Here is a 21,060-nt window from a genome sequence, read left to right as displayed (position 1 = left end):
TGCAGAAACACTTCACTATTTGGTGATGATCCTTTTAACAGCCTGAATAATCACACTGAGATTCAAGTATTTGCCTCGGTCTTAAACTGGTGTCTTTCACACAAGTGAATGCTAACTCTCTGGGTCTGCTTTAGGTCCAAAGAAAACATAAAAATATTAAGCACTTCAACAGGCCTGAACAAAGAAGATGAAAATATGAGCAAATTTTAAGCATTCCCTTCTCTTCACCAAAGTGCATTACTATCTGTTTAAAAGATGTTTTAAGATGAGAAACAACCCAAATGTTTATCCATTGACAGTATTGTTTCAATTACGCATCCATTCAATTGAATCCTATTTAGCCGTTAAAGCAACAAAGGATGAGACAGTATCACCTATAAAATATTCTTGCCAAAAATGCTTAACCTGAATTTTATCAATTTTATAGGAAACACATCCTTTTGGCTCTCAAAGCAGCACCACGGTGCTCGGCAAGAACAAGAGCCTTATGCAAGGCAGCAAAAAGGGAGCCAAGAAGAAAGTGGTTGATCTATTTTCTAAAAAAGATTGGTAGGATGTAAAACCACTAGCTATGAGAACTACAGGAAAAACACTAGTCACAAGAACTCAAGGAACCAATGTTGACCTGATGACCTCAAGGGTCATGTTTTCGAAATGAGCCTTGCTGATCTGCAGAATGATAAAGTTGCATTTAGAAAATTCGAGATAATGACTGAGGATGTTCAGGTAAAAAAACTGCATGACTAACTTCCGTGGCATGGATCTTACTTATGAAAAATGTACTCTAGGGTCAAAAAAAAAAAAAAACAGTAGACCATGATTGAAGCTCATGTTGATGTCAAGGCTAGTGATGGTTATTTACCTCATCTGTTCTGTGTCGGCTTTACCAAAAGTCTCAACAGAGTCAGAAGGCCTCTTTGCTAAGCACCAGCAGACTTACTGAAAGAAACCTAAAAAGTTTCAAGACGTTGCTTAATGTTTCTTTTGTGATTAAGAATGCACTCAAGCAACTAGAGTGTGAGATTGCTAAGAATTGACTTTATATCATGATCTGAAAATTGCAGTCTTGAACAAATCCCTGACATCAGCTTACTATATTTTTTTAAATTCTTCTCTTTTCCAAAAACATTAGAAAACGTAGATTCCAAATAAATAAGGTATTTTTAAAAGTTAGAGGGACGAGGGCTTCCCTGGTGGCGCAGTGGTTGAGAGTCCGCCTGCCGATGCAGGGGACACGGGTTCGTGCCCCGGGCCGGGAGGATCCCACATGCCGCGGAGCGGCTGGGCCCGTGAGCCATGGCCGTTGAGCCTGCGCGTCCGGAGCCTGTGCTCCGCAACGGGAGAGGCCACAGCAGTGAGAGGCCCGTGTACCGCAAAAAAAAAAAAAAAAAAAAAAAAAAAGTTAGAGGGACGGAAAGAACAGTTATTTTGACATTTTAGCTTCCTTTTTAATCAAACAGAAGAGATTCTAACTTTGCAAGGAAGGACTAGCACTCCACACCTTAAGCTGCCTTGATTTCTTTCTTGTTTTTGCGGTACGTGGGCCTCTCACTGCCGCGGCCTCTCCCGTTGCGGAGCACAGGCTCCGGACGCGCAGGCTCAGCGGCCATGGCTCACGGGCCCAGCCACTCCGCGGTATGTGAGATCTTCCGGGACCGGGGCACGAACCTGTGTGCCCTGCATCGGCAGGCGGACTCTCAACCACTGCGCCACCAAGGAAGCCCTTAAGCTGCCTTTAGAATGCTTAATTGGCCAGATGGTCCGTTCTGGAAGGTACATGGATATGAGCTGGCTGTGACCTAAAGGGACAACTTAATGGTGGTTAACAACTAATAATCTACTCAAAGCATATTTTTACATGCAGGAAGCTCAATCGCATTCAAGAATAGGAAAAGCCACTTCCAAGTTCTTCATGGTTATGTAACAGTTATTAATCTGTTTTTTCCCCAAAATACTGGTTTAAAAGATTTTGTCCAGCTATTTAATAAGGAGCAACACTGAAGTAAAGAAAACAACAGTGGGTGTTTTCCTTTTTAAGACTATATAAGCCCATTTGCCAGTCACTCTACTAAACTTTCTTCCTTGAAAACACTTCCCTTCCTTGAAAACCCCTAGAACAGGGACTGTTCTTTCTAAGTTATAGTCAAATGCACTGTCAATATAATCATGAATTCTTGCTGAGTTTACAGAATATGTCAATATGCCATCCTGCAGGCAGCAGAAAACCAACTTAATGGGGAAACTGATGAGTCACGCCGTTACATTCTGTTTTTGCTTCAAGTACGTTTGAGAAACTAGTTCACCTCTCCGTGAAATCGTGTTTTTATATGAATAATAAAGTTCATATTAAGCAATTCTTCAGCTACTCCAAAAGTACAGTAGAATGTTGATAGATTACTGACTGCATTTTAAATCCACCTTTCCATTGAATAAGAGCAAAAGAAACCAAAGTTTCTGCAAAGCCTTCAGGACAAAACTTCAAGAACAGTCAAGTGCTTCAGAAATGATTATTATAATCAGAATACTCTTTTGTACTTAGAACACTAGAATATTTTTCCCTCTATAGCACGAAAAGTAAACAAGAGCTAAATGGCGAAAAAATGAACAGACTTTGGAAGGAATTGTGAGAATATTTCACTTAACTATAGAATCAAAACAGTTTAAAATATTTTTAAATACCATTTGCTAATTCTTTATACTATGGTTGTATTACCCCCTGCCTTCAAAAGTTCCCTACCGTGCCAGGGAGGATGCCAAGAGATCAGCTCTTCTATTCACTTTCTAATGTGCAATTTGTATGCATTATGGGCTGTAGAAATGTTTACAATATTTGAATCACCAATTCCACTTACAGGTAATTACCAGTGATCCACACAAAGACTTATATATCAGATTATTCACTGTGAAGTTATTTATAAAAGCATTAAAATAATTAAAAGGCACAAAAAGAGAGAAATTGTTAATGGGGAAAGGGAAGGAGCAAGGGGCAACATAGGGGTAGGGGAGTAAGCGGTACAAATTATTAGGTATAAAATAAGCTACAAGGATATATTATACAACACGGGGAATATAGCCAATATTTTATAACAACTATAAATGGACTATAACCTTTAAAAATCACTATTAGAAATCACTATTTTGTATACCTGTAACCTACGTAATATTGTACAGCAACTATACTTCAATAAAAAAATTTTTTTAAGCTATGTGAATGCTTTTAGGTAGGTCTTACGCTCCAATTTGATGATAGGATACCCTAGTTTAATGAAAACAATTATCAACCCACAAAACAATTTGCTCTTAGACATATTTTTTATCTAAACAGAAAAAAAAATGTTCCATGACCATAAACAGTTAAAACACGATATATTATATTCCCCATTTTGGAGATTCACAATACACAAATCCTACAGTACATAAATCTGCTTATATTTGTTTAACCCTGTGCATCTCTAATTTGTCTTGAAACTTCCTTCCTCAGAACGTTTGTTAACAAGAAAAGGAAATGGTGTTCTGAGGAACACAGCTGGACACATTGCAATAAACAAAAGACAAGACAACTGAGTGCATGGATCACTGGTAGAAAGACAATTCCAAAGGTACTTATAAATAGATTAATGGCAACCAAAGGGAAAGACTACTAGAAAGCCACTTGGTTCTGTCCTGAGCTCTCTTAAGCTCAGGCATTTCATCACAGAATCCGAAGAAAACAATGTTGGTCGGTTCATTAAATTTCCAAATCATATGAAGCCAAGATGAGTTGGAAATGTATTGAAAGAATCATGATCCTAACAAATTCTGACAAGGCTGAAGTTGGATTCTATAAAAATAGATGAGAATTTAGTGAATAAATATAATACAAAGGCTTGATTTTCCTCCCCCTCCCCCCCAAAAAAACCAAAACTATAAAATTAAGAGTGAGAAAGACAGGATGTAACAGCAGCATAAATGAAAAATAATTAGGGGTTTTCACCAATGCTAAACTCAGTGACAGTTAATAGAATTATGGAACCAGCAAGAAAATTACTGTAATATTAGGCTGCATTAATCAGCAGTAATAGTATCCAGAACTAGGGAAGTTTTCTTCTCTCTCCCTCCGGTATATATGCCCGCCAGGCCATCTGGAGTTTTATTCAAATCAATGTGCAACACTTTAAGAAAGAAGTAGACAACCCGAAATGCTTGAATGAGTCAAGGGCATTTATTCCAAAAATAAAAACCTCAATAAGAAATACAACAGGTGATTTCAAATATTTGAAGAGTTGTCATAGGACAGAGGTATTTGATTTATTTTTTATGATGCAGGGTGGGGATGGTGTACAGAATCAAATGAATGCCCACAAGAAGATGAATTTTAACCTAACAGAAGAAACTTTTTAATAAACCAGTCTAAAGATTGAATGGTCTATTCAAGAGACAATCAGAAGTTAATGACCATTTAACCAGAATGTCACGGAGGGAATTCAAGTACCAGGTGCAAATGTAAGTCTGGATAACCCTTAAAGACCCTCCCAGCATTGAGATTCTAAAATACTATCAGAGACAGCATTACCACTTGGAGATATTACCAAGAACCACGCAGTACACTCTATATGGAATCAAGGACACCAGTGCCAACAGGTACCAGAAGCTGACTCAGGAGATCCAGTTGTCATTTTGCAGGATTTTGCAAGCCCATCGTTAAACAGTCATTGTTAAAAGTTAAATTATATAAACTTACAATGAAGTAAATTATATTAAAAACAAAGCTAATAAACACCCAAACTTATCACTTTCTAATGCCATTTTGTTAACTTGCAATTGAGGGAATTCAATTCTGACTCTGGTAGGATAGTCACACCTTGGAAATCTACAAATGCTACAAATCGGGGCTTTTTTTTTTTGAGAGCAGTTGTTAAATATTTATCATCAGCACATCACATCAGTAGTACCTTTCATCAACAACTATTTATTAAGCTCCCACACATACAGCTTTAGGCTGTGTGAAATAGAAGTACAAATCAAAGCAATCTTCCTCAGGAAACAGGAAAACCAGAACTAGGAAGCAATATCTGAACTTTCAAAAGTGATCTGCCTTTTTATTGAATACACTGTGGTACATTTATACAACAGATTACTCTACAGCCTTTAGAAAGAATGATGTAAATCAATTTGTGTTGGGAAGATACACAACAAACTAATAACAGTAGACTCCTCTAGCGAGGAGTGTACCATTTTTAATACAAATGTTTGCTTTTTTGTCATATGCATGTATTATTTTAATAATAATAACAACAATGCTGTAATCAAACACAAAGAAAGAGGTCAACCTTGGGCAATACTTTGACCACCAGGTAAAAAGAGAGAAGCAGCCACAGGGAGAAAAGAGAAGTGGCCTTGACAAAAGCAGTAGAAGCAGAGATAAAATTCTTAAGCTCAGAGGACACTGCACTGGACGCCTCCTGCTGAGGGGATGATAATACGTCCTGACTGTTCTGACCATCTCCCATCTCCTATTCTTCTAGGACAGCGGTCCCCAACCTTTTCGGCACCAGGGACCAGTTTCATGGAAAACAATTTTTCCATGGATCGGGGGGCGGGGGGCTGGGGGAATGGTTGTGGAATGGTTCAAGTGCATTACATTTATTGTGCACTTTATTTCTATTATTATTACATTGTAATATATAATAAAATAATTATACAACTCACCATAATGCAGAATCAGTGGGACCCCTGAGCTTGTTTTCACTTGCCAGTTACTGACAGGGTTTTGATATGAGTCTGCCAGCAATTGATTTATCATGGTCTCTGTGCAATCAAACCTCTCTGCTAATGATAATCTGTATTTGCAGCCGCTCCCCAGCACTAGCATCACCACCTCAGCTCCACCTCAGATCATCAGGCATTAGATTCTCACAAGGATTATGCAACCTAGATCCCTCATATTGGCAATTCACAGTAGGGTTCCTGTTCCTATGAGAATCTAATGCCTGCTTATCTGACAGGAGGTGGAGCTCAGATGGTAATGCGAGCGATGGGGAGCGGCGATGGGGAACGGCTGTAAACACAGGTGAAGCTTCACTCACTCACCGGCTGCTCCCCTCCTGCTGTGCGGCCCAGTTCCTAACAGGCCACGGACGGGTACCAGTCCATGGCCCAGGAGTTGGGGACCCCTGTTCTAGAGGAGCCAGCTGCAGAGTTGATATTGCTGCCTTCCTTACTCACTGGGTATCCTGAAATCGCTAGCAGTGATTTCGACCCCTGGGGGACATCTGGTAATGTTGAGACATTGTTTCATTATGGAAATTGAGTGCAACTGGTATCCAGGCAGGAGAGGCCAGGGATGCTGCTAAACATTCTACAATGCACAGGACCACTCCCCACAACAAAGAATTATCCAGTCCAAGATGTCAGCGGGAACAAAGCTGAGAAGCCCTGCACCACTGTTACTTAAGGCCACCTGCATGGACCTCTGTCCTTGAAAAGCCAAGAGAGGCTAGCCAAGACCCAGAGATGCTCTCCTCACTAGAAAACATGGCCATAGAATCTGAACTGACATTTAAGAAACCCTGCAAGTCTCCCTAAAGATAACTGCCACGGAAAGTACACTGGAGAGGGGTTAAAAATGTTACACTTGACCTAACAACTCACAGAGATCATTTATATTCAGAAACTAGATATTAAGTTATATATATAAATATATATTAATAATAATATATAATAAATGTATATTAAATTATAATATATAATTTATATTCAGAAAAACCATCTAATTGGTATGTCACCATCATTTCTGCAAAGTATCACAGTACTCATTAGAGAACTTTTCCATTTTCTAGAAAAAAGTCTTTTAGAAATTCAAATATCAACTCCTCTAACAACATGTTGCTCTTTTTGAAGTTATGAAAAGTAAATGAAGTGGAATTATGAGTTCAAATACCAATTATCATTATAGTTTTAAATCCATTAAAATTGGATACAGTTGGCTACAGGCTATACTTTTGTAGCTTTTACTTCTCTTGTAGTCCAGTCTACATATCTGACACCATTGTTCCTTCATAAGAGCTTAGCAGCCTACTTATTTCTTTAAATAGTAAAGCATATGGCACTGGGTCTCATTCATAGTTAATCGCCATAAATATTTTATTAATTGAATTAAAAATTGTTTAAAGACTACTATACACATGACCCCTTCACCTTTGCCAGAGTTGATTGGAGTGAGGTAATACCAGAGGTCAGTTACTACCCACAATATAGAAAGTTGACATACTAATATCCAAAATATTTAATATTTATAATCAACTCTCTCCTCCATCTAGTAATATGGGACTACCAGAACATAAGCTGCTTCTGACGAAGCTAAATATTTCCCTACCAAAAAAACCACCACTCACCGTGTACTTTCAATGTATCAGCCCTCACTCAGCCCCTATCCTAACATACTTTCTTCCTAGAATGTATACACAGTGCCGTTATCTAGCTTCAGCCATTCTTCTGCCAAAATTCCAGTGGGTTCAGCCAAAAGGCGGCAGCAACTGAAACAGGTAGGAACAAAGAAGAGCATCGATACACCTGGGCAGCTGAGGGCTGAGCTGGTTGGGATGCTGGTAAGTGAACAGTGTGGGCGGGTAGTGGCAGAAGGGGAGGGAGATCAAACAAGGCAGGGACAACAGGAGAGGTGACTGGCCAAGAACAGGAAATGAATCTTAGAGTATGGACTAAAGACAAGTTGTCTGAAGTAGCAACGCATGAATGAATACGAAGGGAATTGGATGGAGTGTCCAACGGAAAGCCAAACTAGTAGGTAACTGAAGTCAAAGCAGGATGCCCAAAATAGCAGCACAGAATCCCAGAGGCAACCACATGCTCACACCAGGCAAATACGGCCTATGTAAATGTAATTGCCTGGGCCTAGTGTACCAAAACGCAAGAGCAAGGTCAGCAATTCCTTCTTTTACATGAGTGAAACTACTCACGGATACCCAAATACAGGAAGCTGAGTCTTCCAAAGTGGTCTCTACCTTAAACAAACTTTCAGTGTTACCATTTTAAAGACTACTTACATACATCATGCCAGTAATATAGGCATAGCGATCAGCACTCCCCCCCCCATGGGTCTAGTACATAAAGCCTAACTGAAAGGAACTGTCCTTTAAATAATTTTAGCAACAATAAGAAAATTGAGTACCACAAGATACGAACACGGATAAAGACAAAAAATAAATAACCATTACTACACTAAAGAGAAAAAAAAAATTCTTACCTAAAGAATTTTTTCCTGTAAAGCTGCTTTAGTGTAATGTAGGGGAGAAATACGCACTCCAGCAGAAAACTATGCCTTGCCTACAGCACACCCTTCCTACTTATGTCATTCTGATTCTTTGGGAGCTATTTTAAAACTCTATAAGTTGTAGATAACTAATAACAAAGCCAAATAAATCTTGTCTATAGACATGCAAATTCTTTCTGGCTGAGTGCAATTGACTTGCCTCCCTCACTGTGGCAAAGTCCAGTTTTGCCTCCATTTAGACATCAATTTCAATATTCTACAACTATAAATGTGTCTATCTTTAAATTCTCCTTTGAACTGGTTATCACATCTCACCACCTACTTCTTTAATGAGTTAAGTGAAGTCATTAACACGTTCATTTTCTATCTGTAGGAAAGTCATGGTTTTACCTTTTTTGAAAATTTTTTAACAGTAGTTTTGGAGAAACAATTAGTTACTTTTTGAAATTTGGGAGAAATATTGATATTTACCATTGATGTTTTCTCAGTTATACTGCTGGATTTAATCACAAGTATAGCTATTGCCCAGGAAAAGCCTAGAGGTTTGGGGACCTAAGGGTGACAAAGTCCCTGAATGGTCAAATTAGAGATGGACCGTAGGCCAGGCAGAGTGTCATCCATTGAATGGAGACAAAAATACAGTTTATATTCATGCTAGAGAAGGGGAGGAAGAGAGGGTGGAAAGGAGAGAGGCCTGACTAGAATGGGAGTTCTCATTCAAGAGTATAGAAGACCCTCTATTTTTGTAGTCTCATAGGTAGTACATGGCTACATCCCAAAGACAACCTTGTCCACTCTGTTTGCCAACAACAACTCACTTTAGGACAATGCTTGTTCATCTCTGTCTCTGGGTGTGTTTGTTGTGTTCATTCTTGGTTTTCAGAAGTTCAATGAACATTATTAATCTCATCACATCCTATAACTATAAAGCCATGTGAACGTTCAAAATGCTAGTGGTATATGACTACAGTTAAACAAAAATAGAGACTAAAAAATTGAAAATGAGGAGAAAAATGATGTATGATATACATATCTAGGGGATAAATGTGACCGATTACAAAATTCCTCTATCTGGGATTTCTTCTTGAGGATTGGGGCTGGAAGCAAGGGTTTTCTACTCAAACAGATGAAGGCTTAAAAGAATAAAATACATTCTGAATCTAATGTGTCATGGGGTCACACACAGAAAACAGAAAGTATACCTCAGACCTCTCAATTCAAGGATACTTTTGGCCATAAAAATAAGTTAACTTTCCTTTTAACATTCCAAAAATGGTAACATAAAGTTTACCACCAACACATAGCATTCCTCATACAGAACTTGATTGCAGAACCAAAGTAATATTCAGGAGAGTATCAGAAGTAGCTGAAATCTAAAGCATTAAATAACTATGCAGAGAAGGAAACTATACAGAAGAACATAAAGGCCCTGGTTTCTTTACGGATGTAGTTTCTCAATGCTAGAGCTTTTCTTTTATTAAAAACTTCCAGATGCATAACATGTAAAGTAGTACTAAGCCACGCTGTCAAGCTTGCTGCTTAAACTCCTGGAGAGTTGTCAGTATAACCGTAGGGTTTTGACAGTAAATTTAGGGAATACAGTTTGTTTGGTTAGACCTCTTTTTTGCAGCTCACAATAGCTTTGGCTGGTATACTTGGTCTTTCCAGCCGTTAGTACTTGGTCAGTCTACCTTTGCTGCTTTACTAATAATTGTCTTCTCTCAAAAGGCAAAGTAACTTAAAAAAGAAAAGTCATTTTTCTCTTCCAGAATTCCTGGAAGTCCAGAGTTTAAGGCTGTGGGACTTCCCTGGTGGCACAGTGGTTAAAAATCCGCCTGCCAATGCAGGGGACACAGGTTCGAACCCTGGTCCAGGAAGATCCCACGTAACGCGAAGCAACTAAGTCCATGCGGCAAAACTACTGAGCCTGGGCTCTAGATCCCGCGAGCCACAACTACGGAAGCCTGTGAGCCACAACTACTGAAGCTCACGCCTAGAGCCCGTGCTCCGCAACGAGAGAAGCCACCGCAATGAGAAGCCTGTGCACTGCAACGAAGAGTTGCCCCTGCTCACCGCAACTAGAGAACGCCTGCGAGCAGCAACGTAGACCCGACGCAGCCAAAAATTAATTAATTAATTAAAAAAAAAAAAGACTGTGTATTAAGGAGAAAATAAACTGCTCACCAAAACTTAATAACTTGTACAGTTGTCATTCTACTATCTGCCCAATAAGCCAATCAAGGTGTTGCACTTGACCAAACTACTGTCCACAGCTAGCTACTCATACAGTAAACAGCATTGCTGATGACACTGGATGTTCACCTCAATGGGAGGAAGAGTTTTGTCTTTCAAACTTCTTTTTGCAGTACTTGTTACAGAATGGTTGTGCCCAGATCTACACTTTCTTTCTGAAATATACTACATATATCCCTTCAGTATTGGCTAAAATGTTGTTAATTCCTGAAGATTTTTCCTATTATTATTTAAACACAGATGCACAATTCATATATTCACATTGTACTGTCATTTTAAATTTTAATACATAAACATCATCAGTTTAACACAAATAAGAATCAAATCAATAAGTCTCAAAGATCTTAGAAGTATCTTTAATAACAACTTTCTCACACTATAAATTTTCTATAAATAATATAATTTGGGAATAGTTACTTTATGTACACTACTTTGCAAACCAAGTATTCACTATTAGTTGAAAAAAATCAATTGCTTTAAATAAATATAGAGAAGAGGTAATAGATTGCTGTAACTTGGTGAGAAAGCCCCATGTTAATATCCAAAATTAAAGAATAAGCAAAAATACAAAGGAAGAAATGTGAAAAAAACACATACAAAAAACTGTCATAAAAAACAAGAACAATGTAATGACTTGAAAGCTTAAAAAAATAAGTGACTTGAAGACAAGGGGTGAGATGAGATGCTGATTTCCTGATGCACAGTCCCACACTCAATTACACAATGCACTTTTCTAGCTTTCCTGCACTACCTCTATTATTACATCTCCTTTGCTATACTACTAAAACCCATTAAAGAACGGTATTATATTAACAGTCATTTCTGGATTCTATTCATTTTAATAAGTAATCTTGCTTCCATCATTCCTTGTAATGTTTGTAGTTACAGAATTTGGAGATGAGTTATGTGTTGACAAACATATGGTATCCCTAGACAGAGGAGCTGGGATCACAGTGGAGATTGGACTTCCAGTAATTTTCTAACAGTATCCAATGGATTCCTAAGGTTCTTTGGAGATCCTCAGGGGCCATCAGGCAGGGAGTGGGGTGGGCAACGGAAAGAAAAACCATATAGGGTTTTGGCCTCTGTCCCCTCTGACCTCCAAGGTCAATCATTGTGTGTATAGGTGACATTGTATCCAATTTCATATACTGGATTTCCTCCTAAGATATTTTCTAAAGGTCCAGCCTCCTTGAGAAATGCTAGAAAACACCTGAACCACTTGAACTCTAAGGTTTGTATTATTTTTAATATGTTTTGGCTCACAAAGACCTCAGGGAAAATGTTAAAAGGCATGGGGATAAGGATATTAGTGTATGTAAAGAGATAAGTCACAATAAAAGTTCTCAACCAAATCAAGTTGACAGATCTTCATTATAATCATTACGAATTTTTATAGCTAACTTTCTGTAGAGAACTCTACAATAAGCCCTAGAGGTACACAGATACAAACCAGAACCCCAGCCATGGAGCTCATAAATGAGATTGGTAGAAATGGAATCACAACCCACTCCCTCAGGAAGTGGAAGGCAATTACGCTGTGAGACCACTTAGCAGTTAGCATCAGGGTCTGCCCACAGGGACACCTGGTCCTTGACACACTTAACTCACTTGACCCCCAACCAGGTTAATAACCATCCTCAGAAAGGCAGCTATTTAAGGTGCCTGTGTTCATTCGAACTTCGTCTGCTCTGACCTTGAGCCCTATTTTTTTAGTAGAAAAACGACTTTTAGTATTCCAAAGTTCACTGGCAAAGCCCTAGAATTTGACAGCAATTCTAGCATGACTTTAAAGTCAAATGGTTGATTTTTATGCATGGTTCATGGAAATATTTTATCTTATGATCATATCATGTACATTTTTAAAATGCCAGCAGGATTTTGGATCCCCTGGGACAGAAATTGGAGTTTCACAATTCCTAGAAGCGTAATACAAACAACTTACCTTTAATAACTGTCAGAATTGACCTAAGATACAGGAATATTGGGAAAGAACTGTGCCAATTTTCCAGGCCTATTTAATTCTAGCATCTCAAGGATCAAAAGTAATACTACGATTCTGGCCCTGTAATAGACTGGACGGAGAGACTCCTATGAGATTTCTCCCTGCAATTAGCTGCTACGAGAGCAAAAGAGGGTGCTGGGGACAGAGCTATAATGGAGAATTGCTCCAACTCTCTAACAATTGTCCAGATTTACATTATAACAGGAACTCTAAAGTACCAAGCTTGATAAATGTGATGGTAAAGAGATATGATTCCAAGAGATTACAAGATAAGGGTGGCTTTTTCCTCCCCCTTTTCACTCTCCGTTACATGTGAACTCTTTGATAAAAAAAAAAAAGGAAAGTAGGTTTTACCTTTGACACGACCAGGCCTACTTCTAGTTAGACATATTCTGACTCTTGATATTACCATAATGCACAAGCTAGCGTTGCCTACGATTCATCCAATTTACTCAGCCACTTAGCCTAAAATGTATTTAAATATGTGCTGACTACATGTAAAATATAAGAATAAAAACTCTGTGTACATAATTCAGAAGCCTAGAGCTCCTAAAATCTAAATTATGAATATACAAATAAACAGACAGTTTTTGGCATTCCTGGCAAGTCAGACGAAGTGATCAGACGAAGGGACACAGTAGGAGAAAAATAAAGAACGCATCCCAACTATCACATTATGTGGTGACTGAAGCTGAAATGAGACTCCAGATGAAGTGACGTCAAAATCACGATAGTGATTCCAAATGATTCTTGATTCTGAGAAATTACAAAATATAAGCACAAAATCTCCAACTGGTAAATTCAATTACATTTGGTTCATTTATTCTAGCTACTGGAATACGAGTCTCAAGTTCATATATGTGAATTTATCTACTAAACAACTGAACGTTTTGACTAATACAAATGTGAAATTTACTAGGTTATTCTAAATATCTTAAAGCTGATAGGACAGTCTAGTCTTCAAATATAGATGGAAGAAATTACTTGCTCCTTCCATTAAACTTTTCCATAGCAAACAGAAGTCTGCTAGGAATTTAAGTGAGAAGGAGCTGACAGAACAGAGGAAGTCCCACTATTCAGCTCAGTTCTCCCTCCTTGTGGTCACGAAAGGAAGGTGCCTGCCATCTGGTGGCATTTCTTCAAGGAATTCTATCATTTAAAGGGCATAGAATACTCTGGTGAAGGAATATATGATACCAATGAAAAGTGCTCAATTTTAATTTGTAAGTGGTTTCCACTTACTTCTGCTTCCCACTCTTCCTTTTTAAAAGTTGACCATAAAACATTTTTTAATTGCAACGTTGCTAAACACATCCCAAATGAAACTAACTACGCATGTCTAAGAATTCAGTATGCAGGTGTGCCACAGTCATTTTTAACACAAATTCTAAAAAGATAAGTGTTAAATATCATGGTGCATTAAACCACTGTGTGGAACTTCACCCATATTGGCCAACAGGGAGGGTGGGGATGCTTCTGTGTTTAGCAGTCACATACTGGGCTATTGCCTGCAGCCCACACTGACACATACATTGTTTTCCCATTCTCAGCTTCCAACAAACCACCAAGTAGCATCTATAATGTGGAAGGATGGAATAAAAACACTTTTTCATAATAGGTTTTGGATGGTTTCCACTCAGGATAACATAGATTGATGTCATTTTGATGAGTGTCTAGTGAGGTTCCCCCCGCAGCAGACAATGCCTCCCTGAACTGTAAAACGGTCCAGATTCTGACACGTTTCCCCACCAGCTCTCCATTCACCTAATCTTGTCGATGAGAGGATGCCCTCCTCCTTCATTCCTAGACCTAATCTTGACATTCAAATACTGTTTTTTAAAACGCCACGTAGTTGACTTTACATAGTTACAAACCAATCAGAAGCACTACAGGTTATTAAGATCCTGAGAGGTTATTTGTACCTACACATTCTTCAAGTGAGCTAGAAAGAACTAACACTTATGCAGAATGCATATCCTTCTCTTAAATAATTCCCGGCTCATGGAAAAACAGAATTACTAAAGTAAGAAAGAGAAAAGAATATTTGAAGGATTTGCTTCTTAATGACTTTTAGACAAGAGAAACAGAGGAGAAGCTACTAAGAAACAAGAACACCGCTTCAAGAGGCAATTTGACCTCGGTCCTTCAGGTGACCGAGGCATTTTGCCAGCTGTCACTACTGACCAACTAAAAATGTTACACCCAAACTGCTGTACCCATTAGGACTGAAACCATTTAACATGAAGACTTTAAGGCACTCAGATGTCACATTGTATTGTTTGGCCTTAGGAGAGGAAGGGAATGCCTGTTATTTATGGCATTTTAACATTTATGGCATTTTAATTTGCTTTCTTTCTACAAATCCATTTCTGTACCTTACATAATTTCTTTACCTTACATAATTGAAAATCTATACATTATTATGTCCTTACTTGATGCACTCTTTCCATTCATCTTGTAGCCGGTTAAGAAAAATGTACAGCATGAGTGAAAAACCATGCTAGTAGGAAATTCAGTTTTATATGATAAAGTAGATTTATGTTAGCAAGGTAATTTAAAGGTCTTCTCATATGATGGGAAAGGGTGCACAACCTTAAAGCTACAGTTAACCTTTATTTCCTCCCCAAATTGAGACGATGCCACAAAAGCAGTCACCAGAGGCTGTATCACTCATATTTGTGAATCGGAGGTACTTCTACTTGCCTACATTTAATCTTACTTTGTATCCAACCATTTTCATAGACTTGGAGGACGTGGAAGAACCTCGGAAATTATGGAATATATCTTTTTTATTTCTAGCTAAACTCTCTGAGTAGATGACTAGACGTGTTACATTATTTCATCATTATCTGTGAACACAGAGGAGCCAGGTCCAGTGGAACTGTTCAGTACCACCAGGCAGGAAGTTTCAACTCTTATTCAGCCCAAATCTCACTGCTTTCAGGAGAAATGTAGACAAACAGATCACAACCTTTTATATATTAAAGCCACTTTCTGTTTCAGTTGGCTATCAGTGTAAACCAGCTATCAGTGCACCTTCATCTGGCCATAAATTCTTGGAAAGCCAAAAGCCAGGTGAGGTTATGCAAACCAGCTTTTTATCCATTGCTAGAGCTCTTATGTGTAATCAGAAGCCAGATTTTCTCATATTATGATTTTCTCCTACTGTGAATTTCTCTTTCCCATCCCACCCCCAATGAAAAGAAAAAAAAAAATCCATAGTATTAACAGTACGGAAGAAACTTTGGTCATGTGCTCCAAAGCACACTGTACTTTTTCTTGGTTGTACTTGTCATGCCTGTAAATTCATGTCATTTTTAAATGCCTGTCATCCTCATTGAAATGTAAGCGCCATGAGGGCAGATACCAAGTCTGCCTTGTTCATCAGCATTTTTCCTGTATCTATATATTTAGCACACACAGTCTCTTCATAACTGGAGAATTGACAAATGCCCTTCAAAATCACTCTAGTCCAACACTCCTATTATGAAAACAGAGATATGAAAACAGAGTCTGTAAATCATTCTTGGAAGTGATTTCCCCAAGACTGTACAACATGTTAATGGTAAAGCCAGGGTTAGAACTCTGGATTCTTTTTTTTTTTTTTTTTTTTTTGCTATATTTTTATCAAAATTTTATTTGGTATGAGAGAAAATCAATATATCTCATTCAAAAATAAGATTTAAGAATAGCCTAAATATACTCTTTAGGATTCCCCCAAATTTCTCTCATTTGTCAGACATAATATCTTCAGAATTTTTTGTTGAACTAATTTACAGATCTATATTCCATGACCCCAATGACACTAAAGCAATCCCTTGATCAGGAAACGTTCTTTATCTGAATATAGCAGAGTCTATCATTAAAGCAGTCCTACTGGCAGATCCTGATTGCTCCTCCAGAAATGTTGTCATGGAAGAAAGCCCACTATCGGTCATCCAGACTAGAACACTGGATTCTTTATTGCCCACTCACGTTCTCTGTCCATTATGTCCCAGAGGTTCTTTCATCTAACACCCTGGGCAGGCAACACAACTAATGAGTAAGGTACAGAAACCTTTGTGATCGAAACATCTTTTGGTTGGCTGCCTGGTTCCCAGTGTTCTTTAACAGTTGGAACTTAAAACCTTCCCATAAATATGCCTGATTTGTACATACTTTATGTAGGACTCTAAGAACAGAACCCCGAATGGAATTGTACAGCCACAGGAAAGAGCCGATTTATTCTCTCCTATGAAGGTCAAGTTTTACAGAGGCCAAGCCACAGATGACAGCTGAATTTCCATGGTTCAGCTACTGTTAAATCAAATATGCTGCTAAACAGAACTCTAATTTGTACGGTTTTTAAATTTTTATTTCAAGATTTCTTTAAAGCAAATGTTCAAGAAATAGAGCTTCTCCTGAGCACATGAAAAAAGTAAATGTGAATTTTGGAGAATGATGAAGTGATCTAAAATTGGACTGTGGTGATGGCTGCCCAGCTCCATAATTTTTTTTTAATCTTTAAGTCATACACTTAAATATTATAAAATATATTTCAATAAAGCTGTTAAAAAATAAGTGTGAAAATGAGTCAGATAAAGTGCTTCTTTTTGTAAACATGTGGTACGAAGACTGTAAGTACATTCTTTATCCCCATACTCTTTTAAGCCCAGGTTCTACCTACTTCAATCATGGCTTACCTCAAGGTCAAAAGTTTTTCCTATAATTTTGGTAAAAATAATTTAGTAGACTAATACGATATCTTCACTGATATAGCACCAAGAGATACTGACTCATTTGATTATCTGAATAATGAATGATCTACAGATATATTTGTTTAATTAAGCATATGGTGTTCTAGTCCAAAAGCTGCCATTAACTAGTCATGAGGCTTTGAGCAAGTTATACATCTTCAGGCCTCAGTTTTCCCACCTATATCATATGTCCCCATGGACACATTAGAGTCAAGTAACACACAATATATTAAAAAGAATAGTAACTGCTGTCATCTAATGAATGGCCAATAATACACCAGACTTCAGGTAAATTATCAACCTAGGAGGAAGGTAGCAAGATTCCAATCCAGAACTGTCCAGCTCCAAAACCTATACTCATTCTCAATTCCTCATTAGACTTTGGGTTTTGATTCTGTCAGATGTGGGCATGAATCCTGACCTTGCCTTTACTATGTTAAGTTAGTCACTTTCTCTGAGTTTAGCTTCTCCATCTGCAAAATGAGATCACTAATACTTAACTCTCAGGGTTGTTGTGAAGATTAAATGAGAGAATGCTTGAAAAACCATTCAATGAAAAACCATTCAATGAAAAACCATTCAGTAACAGTCTTTCTCATGCCTCTCCCACAAAAGTTCCTTCTTGTGCTAAAAAAAAAAAAAAAAAGCTTTCAATTCTATAATTTCTTGTAGCCTACCTGGATAAACTTCACTGGGACTGAATTCTATCAAAAGTGAACGTAAACAACACAGCATTAGTCCTTTGCTATCAGTCCTTGGCTCTGAGACGGAGACTGTCAACAAGAGTGTTAACTTCAAGGGGTGGGCATCTGTCCACAGGAACTGAGCTGAGGTCACAGACTTGTCTCACTCTGCCCTATGAACAGATGTCTGGGTAACAACTCTTAGTCACTGTAAAGGAAGGTAAAAGCCAAACCAGGTGGGAAGTACTGTATCTACTTTCTAATCCTCTTGGCCAGCCCATTCATCCCCTAAAACAATACCTCACTGACCATAATTCAAAATAGCTGGTTTTCCCCAGGATACTATTTTCAACATAATGCCTTTATTTTGATGATGTCTAATTATTCCACAAGCAGAAGAGAGTGTTTCTGTAACAGTGATTTGTCAGCAAGAAACCTGTTTAATTCTGTGTGTTGGAATATGCACCTTCAAAAGTTTACCTCTCGAGTAACCTGGTGAAAACTGGTGTAATGTGGAGCTCTAGTGGTGGCAAGAAAGTAAAGCAGCCATTAGGGAGAGCCAACAAAAACGCCAAGGAAATCACCATGTATTATTTATTTATTTGTTACCATGGTGAAATCACCATTTATTGTTAAATTAATGTTAAGAAGAAAAATGGTTCAAAATGATCTTCCAAGATAATATAAGGTGAACTGTAAATGTAATGGCTTTCTTCCAGATTACAGATTAGACCTCAACCACCAGCTTACATCAGACATCATGAAGCAGTTAAAATACCCAGAAAAAACCCTCAGTGCTGTGGTTGTTACTTTTCTACTTTTTACCAAGTTCACTAAGAATCCAATTAATTAAATACCAGTTATTTTTCACACAGCTAGCAAGAGTACTGTATACAGAAAACACTGGATTCTGAGTGGTATGATCAGTGAAGTCCTGTACCAACTGTCTTGGGAATTTAAATAATCCCTACAGGCCGGTGAGGTTGTTATGAGTTAATTCCTGCACTAGAAAAGTGCCTTCTTTGAATTTCTGACTTCTGAGGTCTTTCCCAACTTAAAACAACTAAGAATGAAACCTACAATGTAAAACATTAACTCTTTGTTTTCCTGTTACCTAATGTATATGTCTTCTCAATTGAAAGGGCTTCAGTTTTAAAAAATACAGCTCCATTATGGTCAACAATATAGCAGAACATAAATAGTAAAAATTTTATGATGTTCAATCAGGAGTTGACATTTGAAATTTCTAAACATTGTGCCTGGTTTAGCTGTGTCAAAACAAATTAACATGAGGCAAAAAAACCTCAGAATGTGAAAAAAATTCAGGAACTAGCCTTTCCATACAGTGTAAGTATCTAAGTATCATGTTCCTAAACATGAAAAACAATGTAAGAGACTCGCTTTTCTATACATGATGATCAAAGAAACTAAAATGTTCATAAATGCATTAACACCATTGATCTGAAACAAAAATCTCAAGACTCATGGAAGTTTTTCACGACTTCTATCAGTTGAATCCACTAGACATTTTCCAATGGATATATTCCAAGGGCTTCTAAATTTTAGGTCTACAGATGACTGACTACCAAGCCTCAGAGTCTGTGAAGGAAGATTTAATGATTACCCAGGGGGTTTTATTCATCAATGTCTCTCTTCTTCATCCTTCTACTAATATGCTGTCATTAAATTAATATAGTTCCCTAAAGCCACACAGAAAAATGGTAAAAATATAAGAACCTTTTCTGAGAAGTCACTGAGAATGCAATAGTTTGTAATGAACAGCTCAAGATAAAGAACTAATTTCCTTTCAGTCCTCATTCCTATAGGATAGGCGAGAGAACCTTTCTGATAGAAAATAAAAGCAGGCAAGGTCTACTAACATAATCGTTTGTCAAACAGAAACCTGTACTAATGCAACATTAGCCACTAAGGAATTCAAATCTAACGTGTTCTGCAGTCCTTTTCACCATAGATATTAAAATTGAATAAAACTAAAGAATAATTTTCCATCTTTGAATCTAAGAACTTTGTCTTTGGACATCATCTTGCCTGTATTTTCTTTGGTGATTATCTCTACCTTCTTTGCTTTCCCTTAACAGACCTTGGTATGCTGCTTAAAATAATATCTGGGCTTTATTTGCCATCCTTTTACCCAGACATGTTGATTTTATTAAAGTAAGTTGAGTCTGCATTCTTTCTTTACTATTATTACAGGTAGACTTGACAGACACAGGACCTTTGTTTTAAAATGCTCTGCTATGGAGGAAACTTTGTGAAATAAGTTCCATTTTACCTGCTGGGCAGTTGCACTCTGAAGGTGCTTCTCTTGCGATTCTTATTTTAGCCATATGTTCATAGGATTTCTGTAGGAAAAGAAGAGGTATTAACAATCATCAGTAGTATTGTAGAAAAATGGATTCTTTAGGAACTCTGGCCCTATGCCTGATTTACCAGCCTGCATAACTAACGTTTACATATGTACTTGGACTTTAGTCAAAAGGTAACAGTACCCAAGTCCTAAAAAAAGAAAATGACCATTCACATGGTATCAAGACTGTTGGATTTGTGTAACATCTTTCTCCATTCTTCAACTACCATCACCCTCTCTCTCAGCTCAGGCATATTCAGTCAGTGCAAAAAACCAGCATTAACATGTTGCAGTTCTAGGTAAGCTAGGGGTTTTAAAACAACCAGTATTTTACACATAAAGGTCAACTGCTTATCATGTTGTCCTGCCACTACGGCCAAACAGCCTCTCCGTTGGAAGAGCAAGTTCCAGAAAACCCCCTAACTGTAGTTAAAACACCCCTGGTTTTGATAAACCTAACACAGATTCCTTTCAACTCTCAACTCCAATGGCTCTGCATTCACAAACACCCATGGCACTGCATCCTTTACCAAAAAATCAAGCTACTATTTTTTTCTTTTTAAACATTTAATATGAAAACATTCAATGTGTGAAATAATTGATCTAAAATCATATGTAGAATTATTTCACTTTTAAGAGTGATTCCCTTCTGCATATTAATAACACCTATGGTCCTAACCTTCTTATACCTTAAAAAGGATATAACAGATGTTATCTCTGCAAGGAATATTCTCCACAACATTGCA

At 37.7% G+C, this 21,060-nt stretch overlaps 1 protein-coding gene across 3 annotated transcripts in view; it reads right to left on the bottom strand.

The window, feature by feature from the left end:
* The window catches only part of COL25A1 (collagen type XXV alpha 1 chain), a gene marked incomplete at its 3' end in the record, with an annotated part of 460,030 nt that overhangs the window by 438,311 nt on the left and 659 nt on the right, over positions 1-21,060 (bottom strand). For all 3 annotated transcript variants that reach the window (XM_079919359.1, XM_079919357.1, XM_079919358.1), the window contains exon 2: positions 20,240-20,309. In XM_079919359.1, coding sequence (XP_079775485.1) covers positions 20,240-20,309 — 70 coding nt within the window. The remainder of the gene's footprint in view (positions 1-20,239; positions 20,310-21,060) is intronic.

The sequence above is a fragment of the Stenella coeruleoalba genome, assembly GCF_951394435.1.
Source record: "Stenella coeruleoalba genome assembly, chromosome: 4".
NCBI classification, from domain to species: Eukaryota; Metazoa; Chordata; class Mammalia; order Artiodactyla; family Delphinidae; genus Stenella; species Stenella coeruleoalba.
The sequence above is the reverse complement of the archived record's forward strand: the minus strand, read 5'-3'. Positions and strand labels throughout refer to the sequence as shown.